Source organism: Echiichthys vipera (genome assembly GCF_963691815.1).
Source record: "Echiichthys vipera genome assembly, chromosome: 7".
In the NCBI taxonomy this organism is placed as follows: Eukaryota; Metazoa; Chordata; class Actinopteri; order Perciformes; family Trachinidae; genus Echiichthys; species Echiichthys vipera.
The window spans coordinates 8696499-8708861 of record NC_139832.1 but is presented as its reverse complement, the minus strand read 5'-3'; the positions used below and the strand labels follow the sequence as shown (position 1 = coordinate 8708861).

The following is a 12363-nucleotide window of genomic DNA, read 5'->3' as shown; positions in this document are numbered from 1 at the left end:
TGCCAGTAGTTGACAAGCATCCAGACGGCCCAAATCCAAATTGGGCCTGAACACGACGATGAGTTATTGTCTTTGATGAGTCTTCAGAAGAGATTAAAATGTCACGATCTGCTCCAGGCCCCGAGGAGAGTTACAGTAAATGTCTGTGTCATCAACATTATCCTATTAGCACATGATGTAGTGTATAATTACGTAACGTGAGCAAAGGAAAAACACGCGCTGTGACTTTGGGGTCTTCTCTCGTTCCTGCTACACATTTTCTAAATTCACAACTTGAATTGCTGACGACTGGACGCACCAGTGAATTTCAGAAAATGAGAGGCCGTCTTGTCAGAAGTGTTAGATGGAGCGCTGCTATTGTGTGTGTGGCCCCTCTCCATTCAAACAGCTGCTCAGGCTCCAACTAGATGACCTCATTTCCCTGCAGCCTTGGGGCTTCGCTTCATAGTGAAGACCAAAGAGCTTCATTGTTAGCTGTGTTTTTTATATATATTCCTCGAGCACATAGACTGGTGGAGGGAAACTTTTGAATAATGGTGCTCTTCTTACTGTGAAGACACCCAGAGATTTATATATGTATATTATATTTTTAGGACTTTTAGTGTGAGACTGTTGCGCTCACATGGACAGAAAAAGAGGAACTTATAGCAAATGTGTGTAAGAAAGCAAAGGAATGATGAGAGAAGTGAAAGGGAAGTGTAAGTGTGTGCAAGGGGTGATGGCTTTTGTCACTTATGGTGCTTTGCAATAATATGCACCATATGCCCTGCAGCAGTGCACCCTTTATGGTTTCTGACAGTCTGTGTCGGGCTTTTAGACATAGGTCAGCTTGTGTGTTAAAAAAAAACATATTCCATGTGACACAGTATGACAAAGGGTTTGATGCCAGCCCGTTCACATCTGCACACACTAAATCAGAGCCTGTGTGTGGAAGCCTTCGTATGATTTACCATGCAAAGCATTCAGCAGTGTAATGCAATGGCACGACTGTACGACCCCTTACACAGAGGAAGCATCATGAATACAGATCTCTACTCGAATTTCAACATTTCACTACGACTCGAAAGAGCCATAAAATATGCCACCAAACAAATGTAAATGGTAAATGGAATTGTACTTTTATAGCACCCTTCTGGTCTTATGACCACTCAAGGCGCTTTTACACTACCACATTTACCACGTCACACACACGTTCATACACTAAAAGGCTTCATGCAAGGTGCCATCTGCTCGTCAGGAGAAAATCTAATCATTCAGACGCACACTCACAGACCGATGGCACATCATTCACAGCCTTCAGGAGCAATTTGGGGTTTAGTGTTTTGCCCAAGAACACTTTGACATGCAGACCGCTGGAGCCTGAGATCCAACCGCTGATCCTTTTTTCAGAGGAAGATCTTCCTCTACCTCCTGAGCCCGGTCCTGATATTTCACGATGATTGCTTATTCACTGTTTTGACTAGAAACAGAGGGAGAACCTGGGCTCGCTTAGTCCAAGGGTAACAACATCCACCTGCCAGCACCTCCAAAGTTCACAAATGTTATATATATCTCAGTGTGTGTAAAAGACAAGGTAAGGAGTGGTCTCACAGGAGGTTTCAGGAGGTTGTATGTGTCCAAATCACTCCCTATTTACTTTATAGTGCACTACATACTGTACTGTCCACCATGTGATTTGAGCGTGAAAATGTATCCACTAAAGGCCAAGATAGTGCCCTCAAACACTCCACAATAGAGTGACAGAAGTATAGTGTTCAGGCGTGTACACTACTTTCTGCCAACTATCCCAAAATGCAAATTACAGTTGCACGTCTCAACAACAGTCAGTGAAGATGAAAAAATTATGAATAAGTGACTGTCCAAAATCTTAATATATTGTTCGCTATTGAGTAATAATATATATATATATGTTTATATAATTAATATTATGTTTCTTTCTTTTTCCTTTCTCTTTTATCTCCATATATAGATCATATCAGATCCTTATAAAAGTATATATCACGGTACAGCATGTTTTCTGGCAATTAAATACTTGACAAATGGAAAGTACTGATTTTTGTCCCATTTTTTGAAAGAACTTTAGTGTAAAACTAACACAACGTGCACGGATGAGAAAGTAAAATGCTGTCAGGATTCCATGTAATTGCTCCTGTGTTTCTTTGCTTCAGTCACCCGTGATCCTGTCTACCTGTCTGCCTGCCTGCCTACCACCCGCTTCTTTTCTCCCTGTGACCATCTCGCAATTGTTTGCAACCTCACCGACACTGGACACGCTCAGGAGAGCACTAACCTCACTTGGCCCTCACTCCTTTTCCCCTCATGCACTGGACACTTTTGTATTTAGTATTGTCACCAATCAAAACTCTGAAACCTGACTCTGTGTTTCGTGTCTGCATTTGGGTCCCAGTTCTCTGTGGTTTCCAGTACCGTTCATGACAAAAGTCTTCCAAATGACATTAATTTTGCTGTGCCGCTTGTTTTTCATCTTCATGTGTCTATCTATATGATTTTTATATTCATTTCACAATATATACCGTAATATCGGCCACCAAGTCTTTAGCCATTTCACCATTCATATAAGCCTAATTCAGTGTAAGGTCTGTGTTACTTTGATGGTGATTATTTACAATTACTACAAATGTGACATGCCAGAAAGTATTGGATATTGGAAATTGGAAAAAAGAGCTTCAAGGACACATGAAACCAAACGTGGAGACACGCGGCCAAAGCCTCGTATTGATTTCTGCTCATGAAAAATGGTGAAAGAGCCGAAGAGAAGCTCATGGCCATTGGTGCACCAAGACAGTTTTCTACTGCACCCGCATCGAGTTCATGAAATAATAATATATTTATGTGATATCAAATCATAGTGATTACACAGAATATGAAACATGCAAAACTCTTACACAGTTTAGGTTACATCCAAGCAATAAGTCCGGACCAGGACGAGCACATTGAATCATCTAATGTTTGCTCATCTCAAGTCATCAGGCCTCTTTAATGGCCAGTCCTTGTTTCATTTACAATATTGTTTTATGGAGAGGGACCATTACTCTTTGTGGTAATTCCATCAAAGTAAGGTCATCCACCAAGTGGGGCATGGCTGCGTCACCAGTTTGGTTAAAAGGTCAAAACTACAGAGTCTTAAAGGTTAACGTCCTGCAGCAACAGCATCACAGTGTAACCCTTTCCTTTTGTCCTCTTCTTAATAGTGCTTTACCATTTTAGCTCATGCCACAGCCACTCAAACGTCTCTCCACATCATCGCCTGCGGCTCTTGTAACGCAGGAGAACATGATGCGTTTGTGCTGGAGAGGTCGGTGCTTTCCATGGTCCTGAAACAAACGTGTGTCTCTGTGTCTGTGTCTGTCCGTCTCTTGTTTATTCAAATTTGTGACCCTAGCTTAAGGGATACAACACGACTAATAGCCCCCATAACCCCTCCCTGCTGTCAGTCTCTCTTTCTCTGTCTCTCCAAAACACACACACACACACACACACACACACACACACACACACACACACGCTGGCTCTTGTCAGAGGAGGAGGGACATCAACGTCGGGTTACTTTCTGCTTCTCTCTGCTTCAGTGTGTCGACAGAGGTGAAAGTAACATGGACCAAATGAAAACAGCTCATCCGTGTTATTTCCAGCAGACAAGGTAAGAAAACATTTCTCTGTGGCTTTGTACCAAACTACTGCAGGCGAGGACACCCTAACTTATGACTAACAGCTACTTGGAACATATTTAAATTTCAGGGGCACCATTTAAGTATATTTTGGCACTTTTTCCTGTACTTATGCTTAGGTACAGGAAAAATACTTATATTTTACTTATGCTTAAGTATAAAATAAAGTCATTCTTGGAAGTCGTATACAAGTCATACAAAATATTGCACTTCATAAATATGACGAAATATTATTCAAACGTGAAAATGGAGCATAATTATTGATGAAAATGTCACTATAAACTCAAAATGACAACTCCAGGAATTTAATTTGATACATTATTGATTGAAATTTTACCCTCCGCTCGCCGTTTCAGCTTCCTGAGTCGAACTGGGATTTATTGCTCCCCTGAGGCTGTTTGAGAAATATTTATCTTCATATTCTGTCCTGAGCTGAAAGGTTTCAATCAGCCACCAGCATCAGATCCCGACTCTGGATTCCCCAGTCTCCCTGCTCCCGAGGAATCCCCCTGGTTACTACATTTGTGTTTTAAAGGGAAATTAGATTTCAAACGTGCAGCTCCTCCCTGAAAACTGTAGGTCTACAAGATGAGATCAAGTTTTTGAATCTGTGCTCACTAACTCTCTTACTACTGTCCCCTGAGCATTTCAAAAAACATTTCATCCCTCCTTTGCATGTTATCTCCTCTGTACCTTATCATTTCAGATTCATTTTGTCGTCCTTTCCTGGTCACTCTGTTGTTTCTTTCTCTCCTCCTCTCCCTTGCACATTTGTGTTTTCTCTTTCTGGCTCCATTGCAGTGCTGCATTGAATATTCAGTGGTTTTCTCTTCTCTCTGCGAGGCCAAAGCTCAGGCTGATGTGAAATTTCCCACTCCTCAGATTCAGGACACACTTCTCTGAAATCACAGCAAACTTGTGTAACAAACCTCCTTACAGTAACCAGTGCAATGATATCAGGGACCTTTGCTTTGTCAAATGTTGCTCTTACAAATTAAACAAGGGTGTGAACTACAGGGGAGCTTGGCTCTCTTAGCCTAGGACTCTTAAATATTGACAACCTGCTATTTGCCATGCATTCTATGTTTCTGTATCTTCATAAGCATAAGGGTGATTCATCACTATTTCACTTTAATAAAGATACCAGCCTCCATGCTATTCTTGCCGTCACGATCGAAGCATGCAGACTGTACCGTGCTCTGCTTTACTTGGTGGTGTTGTGTCACACTGCGATGTTGGGTTTTGATACCTGTATGGAGGTTTGATGTGGTCAATACCTGATTATTCATATAGCAGATTTGCTGACATGAAGCACGTAGGCCTGCAGCTATAAATGTTTCTTTCCAACAAGCAAAGTCAACCCTCACGCATGTTTGTCCTGAAAAATAAAGTAAACAATAAAACACATTTACGAGACAGAAATCTCTTTTGTGATGAAATAATTAAATATTACAACTCTTTGATCCCTGTAGTCGTTAAATCTTTCTTTTGATGAAACAGTGTGCTCTGTGTATCGTCCGCTCTTGTCTCTGCAAACAAGCCCCCTTGTTTCACCATCTCGTCTGCCTGTGACTACTAACTCTGCAGCGAACTGTAGTAACATTCATGATATCAAAGACAGTACGGACTTTTTAAAGCCAAGCTCACCCTGCCAGATGAGTAGAAGCATATTACCGGTACAGCTGTTGCAGGCAGCATCTGCTGGATCTAATTACTATGTTTCTGTGCCTGTCAGAGAAATACCGCTTGCCTCTGTGACTCTCTCCAGTAGCCTTGGATTACAATTAGGGAGGTCCAGTAATGTAGGTCTTATTAGTGTGAATCAAGGGGAGAAGTGAGGACTTGTGAGCAGGTAGTGATTTCCCACTGTTACCAACCGATTCCACATCACATGGAAACATCTTCAAGCATACTTATTAAACATACGGTGCACATTTACATGTCAAACTAGTTAGGCAAGGCATATTTAATTGTAGACTAATAGCACCTGCAGCACCTCTCAAAAACATGGCAATTTAAAGTGAGTTATATTAGACATGAAGGCATGAAGACAACATATAAAATAAACACAGGGAAACGTAAAAAGTCAATATAAAAAGCCACACATAAATAGGATTCAAAAGGATTAAAACAAGGTAATGATACAGTAGAATAAAAGTGTGACCCTCGGCTGCTATCCAGTCTGACTTAACACCCTTTCAAAATACTATTTCTGGCTCCAAACGCTGGAACAATACAAACAACAATGCAGTAAAATGACAATTTTGCCCTTTTCTTTTACTGAGATCCGTTCAAACAACGGGCAATCGAGCACCCAGTACCTAGTACTGTAGAAATACGAGGTTTGGACCGACTTGGACCCAAAGGGCAATTTGTCATGATTTAAAGCCCGTATTGGAAACCTCCTTAATGGTTTTGTAATTTGAGATAAGTAGGAATGAAAAACTTTTGAGTTTTAGCAGATTTTCAACTTTTATTTTTCTGTTTTACTCCCACTGCTCTTATAATGTTAATTTCAGCCACTGCAGGCTAGAAACCCATTGTGTACTATACCTGCTCAGCACCAAACAACAGAGAGAAACAGTTAGTGACTAGTGTTTAGCCGCTAAAGAGCCAGAAATTTACTTCAGGAGGTGACTCCAAATGCTCCATATCTGCTGGATGTGTCCGCTGCTGTTCCTCATCTCATCTAAAAGGTGATCATATGTCAGTTTGTGTTCACAACTTTTTTCGCTGCCCCCAAGTGGCCAAAAATTGAGTGTTGTTATTTTTTATTCTTCCACCACTGGCTAACAGAACATTGTATTGACTCACAGCAATCCCCTATAGAGACTAACCTAACATAAGTCACTGCCCTAAAATGTACCTCATGGATACCTTTGTTTTGGCACAAAATGGAAGGTGAGTCCCTTTAATGTGACCATTTCCCCACCTGCAGAGTAATGTCTGTGTGACTGTCTGCGGTGGAAACACAGGACAGATCTGGTGTTAAAGTACATGTCTATAGGGGTTACAGACGGTTCTAAAGCTACTATACCAAAAGTGTTTGATTGAAATGCAGCTTTTGAAACCAAAGCATCCTCAACTCACAGACTATCACAGAAGAATTACAGCTAAACTAAACTTACACACACACGTAAGTCACTTTTGGGAGCATTACACAGACTCTTACATTGATTCCCAGGAGACTCCTCCTAGCTCTAACCACTACTTTCTTAACCGCTGCGTTAACCTTAATTACAGACCCAAAAATAAGCTTTTTCCCAACTGGGCACGTGGCTTTTGTTCCCAGTTGGACAAGCCGTCCCCAATTAACTGTTCTTTAGTCTGACATGAAATATCCAAAGCCAAAGTCAGGATCACACACATACACACACACACAGACACACACAGACACACACACACACACACACACACACACACACACACCAGCTCTTTCTCATCTGCAACAGAAAAGGCCCAGAATGGGTCTTTGATGAGTGAGTGATAGAGTTAGAGATGCTGTAATGAAGTTTCATCTGGCAGTAAGAGCAGGAAGGAAACATCTCTCAGGTACAGTATGATGTTATCATGTGGCCTAATGGAGTCACTTACAGGGTTTTAGCAGTATGCAACAACCTTGGTGGTCTCAACTAAGTGTCTTTACATCGATTTACTGATCAGAATACATCAGTTAATCACATTGCTATGTTGTAAATTATAGGTTTATTCCTGATGTTTCTTGGTTTTTAACATAGTAACCGTAATGATACTTTGCCTTAATTGTGCTGTTTTGCTGTTTGTTTAATTGCATGGGGCCATTTTGAACACACAACCCATTATAAATAGAGCAGAACAGGTATCTCCATCCATCCGCTCATGTTGTTTAGTAGATGCTTTATCCAAAGCACCATGAGTGCCTGGATTTTTAGCGTGGGTGGCCCCAGTGGAAATCAGTCCGAACACTCACTGAAATAGTCTTTTTTAATTCCCAGAGCAGCACCAAAGAATTATTTCCCTACATTTTTCTGTCACTCAGAAAGCATAAATTGTTGCTGCAGAGAAAACCTTATTTAGCCTCAGAGATTCTGCCCTATGGCTTCTGTTAAGGTTTATTTGGACATCTGTCTCAAAGAGCCACCATGTAAACGCATGTGGACACTTCCCGAATTAAAATAAAACTTTCAAACCAGGCAGTACCTACTCCATACCAAGGAGCAGAGATGCTGTTAGGAAATAACTCATCTATGTCTGCACAACTTGAAATTTTGAATTGGCTCTCACACACAAATTGGATACTTTCAAACGGCATTTTAGCCATTTTTCCATCAAAAACCTTTGGTGTAGAACCGTAGGTAACCTGCACGGACATGCACCTTAACACTAGATCTGTTTCGCATTTCCACCGCAGATGGTACTGTTAAATGAGGGCAGGGTTGTTTACTGATGGTATGAGCCGTGGACAGCCATGCACTGAGAAACGAGCTGAGAAGCGAGCTGAAATACTCTGCGTGTCCTCTTAACAGACAATACAAAGGAACATCTGCACCAGTAACAGACTGCAATGTTTCTAGCTCTACCTTTAAGTACCAGATGAGTGGGAGAGGTGCCTCAACAGGGAGGTAATGAAAAATCAGGACCGAATGGAGCAGTTCTATTGGAAACTATTGGGAACTGAACTGAACTGAACCAACCTGCTCGGTGGAAACAAGGCTTTTGTGAGTTTCAAGGCCAAATTGGAAATTTAAAAGAAACTCTCTGGAGGTGAAGGTTTATTGAATGTCCTGTTCAACCTGTCAGGTCAGAGTTAAGACTTTCAGGTAGCTTAAGATGTGTGTGAAAAGAGTAAAACGGCAAAGCAACCATTCATACAAGTATAAAAATACCTCAAACCAAGTACCAGAATTAAAAAACGGTTTTAAAAATCACCTAACAAAAGTAGCATCTGATACCATTTGGGTCAAATCACACCTTCAAGTTGATTATACAATAACAGCTGATTTGCAGATATAAGATAACACTGACTGACTGTGCAGATCCCAACCCTAGTGTGTTGTTCCTGATACGAGGAAGTGGGACGCACACTGCTGTATATTTTAAACACAGCTGCTGCAGCCTTTATTTGCTCACCTGTCCATCCTTCCCACCTGAGCCAGGCCGTGAGCTCAAAAACACTCAAACACTTACATAAATGTTTACACGCTGAAAGTTACTCATGATTTTTCATCTGTAGCTGTGTAGACTGATACAAGCGCACACAAACAGGAGAGAAGTGGCATCTAAAAAGAGCTGCAAAGAGGCTTATTATTTCATAATCTTTGTGTTTAGCAGGTATTGCACAGTCATGACTCGAGCCTGAATCATCTGTGAGAAGGATATCCAGAAGCAGACAGTATGGAGACTCTGAATTCTTCCAATATCAGCAGTGGTAACAACACCAGCCTCTACTCTGGAAGCCCCTACTCGACTGTGGAGATCGTGCTCATCGTCCTGGTGGCTGGATCGTTGAGTCTGGTCACCGTCATCGGAAACATCCTGGTCATGCTCTCTATAAAGGTTTGGGTTTTCTTGTTTCGATCATTTATGTTTACAGGAACCTTGAAAAGCACACCCAGACGTAAAGATAAGAATGCAGCATGTGTAACTGTGCGCAGAGAGGTAATCTAATAGAAATGAGAACACACACCTCACATCGCACAAAAAAAGATTAGCATCTGACAGCCTGCCCCGTGTTGTTTCTCTAAAGGTAAACAGGAACCTGCAGACTGTCAACAACTACTTCCTGTTCAGCCTGGCCTGTGCCGACCTCATTATTGGCGTCTGCTCCATGAACCTCTACACGGTCTACATCGTGATTGGCTACTGGCCCTTGGGAGCAGTGGTGTGTGACCTGTGGTTGGCTGTTGATTATGTTGTCAGCAACGCCTCAGTCATGAACCTGCTCATCATAAGTTTTGACCGTTACTTCTGTGTCACCAAACCGCTCAGCTACCCGGCACGCCGCAGCACCAAGATGGCAGGTCTGATGATCGCCGCGGCCTGGGTCTTGTCCTTCATCCTATGGGCTCCAGCTATTTTGTTCTGGCAGTTCATTGTGGGTGGGAGAACTGTGCCGCCAGGTGAGTGCTACATCCAGTTCTTCTCAAACCCTGCGGTGACATTTGGGACAGCTATAGCAGCTTTTTACCTGCCAGTGGCCATTATGATCCACCTCTACTGGCGCATCTCCAAGGCCAGCCGCAGCCGCGTGAGGAGGGACAGCAGGAAGGCCTCAGGAACCAGTCTGGGAGAGGGCCCCTCTCACAGCCTGGAGGACGGATGTGAGAGCCAGAGCAACTGCATCACAGCAAAAGGAGCTCAGGTTGAGGCAGGAAATGGGAAGGAGAAGGAAATGTTGCAGCAGCAGCAGAACGGAAGCAGGCCTCACGAGGAAGAAAGCACTGACCAGGTGGACTCCACAGATGACAGCAACCACGCCTCAACGTCTAAGGACACTGCGGCCCCGGTTTCATCACAGAAAGGCTCAAACGTTGGGAAAAAGATCAATGAAACACAGACACCGTCCCCGGAGAACTCAGCCGCTGACAGACAAAGTCTGGCCACCAGGACACTGTTTAAGGTAAATTGTAATTCTGAGTAAAGGCTTGTGATTCAGATGACTAAAAAACACAATTCATCAATCACAAATATGACCAGGGCATTAGGGATGTCACTCAGTTCACTAATATGGTCCAGACTGATAGTCATTGTCTCCTGAGGATAAAGCTTAATCACTTTAGTGACCGCCGGACTCCACAGCACCACCACAAGCTTCACATTTTTGTTTTTGATTAAAGTGTCTCGACAAATATTGGATGGATTGACAACATTTGGTTCAGACACTCATGTTCCCCTCAGGATGAATTGTTATAACTTTGGTGATCCCTTAAATTTCCATCAGCAGGTCAAAGTCTTTCATTGGTCCAATGCTTTGTCTTATTTAAATATCTGTGAAACTAATTCTAACATACACATTCAGCCTCAGCTGCATTGTGTTGACTGCTATATAGCAAACGTAAGCACGCTACCAGGCCCAATGAAGAAGACATTGTTAGCACTTTAGCATGCTCATGTTCATATTTAGTTTTAAGCACCGCATAACTTTTGCTACGTTTACACCTCTTGTCCACTCCACTCTCTGAGCCTGAAGACTCCATAGTTTTGTTTAAGGCTGGACGGGTACAAACCAGAGCAGATCCAGCACGTAGTTGATCCAATCAAATAGATCCTTGATTTTCCACCACAGTGTAAGGTTAAACAGGCCCATAGTACATGAATGGTGACGACACGTAGTATAAGTTTTCAGGCATGTTACTGTGGATGAGGATTATTTCTGAGACAGCTAAAAGGCTTGCATGGATGGAGATTGTGTGGCTGTAGCCTTAATATATCAACTAGACAAGTTGTTTGGTTTTACCGCTTTACTTTTACTACTTTATTTAAACTAAAACCGAGCTAAGAGAGCGCCAATATAGGTCCAGAAACACAACTCAAAACAAAAGCTAATGTTGCTCCATATCTGCTGGATGTGTGAATAAGCATCTAACTTTAAAGGATGCTGATACGTAAAAGTTGTTTTCACAGCTTGGACCCCTGCCCCCTAGTAGCCAAAAACATTTCACTTTTGAATTATGAATAAAAAAATGTCCTACTCTCATTTTCCAGGTGACGAAGCAAACTGCTGTGGCAAAGTGGAAAAGGAAGGGCATTTCTTCCAGGGAGAAAAAGGTGACGCGCACCATCATGGCCATCCTGGTTGCTTTCGTCGCCACGTGGACACCGTACAACGTGATGGTCCTGATCAACACCTTCTGTTCCGTCTGCATCCCAAACACCCTCTGGACCATCGGCTATTGGCTCTGCTACATCAACAGCACCATCAACCCGGCCTGCTACGCCCTCTGCAACGCCACCTTCAAAAACACCTTCAAGCACCTGCTCCTGTGCCAGTACAAGAACATACGTACAGCACGATGAGCACAAACATACTGACTCAGGCTGGTGATAAATCTTGTGAACGAAATACAGGAGTGTACATAGTGTTGAAATATAGACTAGGTGTGTTCTTATTGTGCACATTTCTGTTTCAGTGGTAGATCTTATTACAACTACAAAAGGAAACTGTTTTACATTTATAATACTACCACACACTTAGTTTTCAATGATTTTAAAATACTTGCCATTATATTATAAATCTCAAGAAAATGCATTCTGGTGGAAGTGCGGTTTATTGTGAAAAAGTACATTTTTACTTTTACTTTGACGGGGTGTTTTCCTCCTAGCTCCTCCTCCTTCACGAGCTTGTGCAGTGATGTTGTTTGATATGCAACCTCTTTTATCCCCAACAGTAAAATTGTGGTTAATGTGATTGTTTTGTGATCAAAACAGTGATTTATAAGTCTACAATAAAAGTAAAAGTCTAGTGTAATTAGAAGATAATGCATTATAGGAAAAGACACTGTGTTATTGACATAAAGAGTTCAGGCCAACATCAATGCTAGAACGAGAACAAAATCTGGCAAACTGAAAAATTGGCTTCATTGAAACATCCTCTTCAAAAATTAGTTAAGAAAAGAGAGAATAAAATAGAACTAACAGCTGTAAACATAAGCCATGTCCCCACTCTTCAAGAAATGAATGTAAGTTTATGTAATTT

At 42.0% G+C, this 12363-nt stretch overlaps 1 protein-coding gene across 1 annotated transcript; it reads left to right on the top strand.

Moving 5' to 3' along the window:
* Nucleotides 1–9062: 9062 nt before the first annotated feature.
* On the top strand, nt 9063–11684 carry LOC310948781 (muscarinic acetylcholine receptor M2-like; the record flags this gene model as incomplete). Its single annotated transcript, XM_083916014.1, has 3 exons — nt 9063–9224; nt 9415–10287; nt 11373–11684. 3 exons carry the CDS (start codon nt 9063–9065, stop codon nt 11682–11684), a joined length of 1347 nt encoding a protein of 448 aa, XP_083772140.1.
* Nucleotides 11685–12363: the final 679 nt, after the last annotated feature.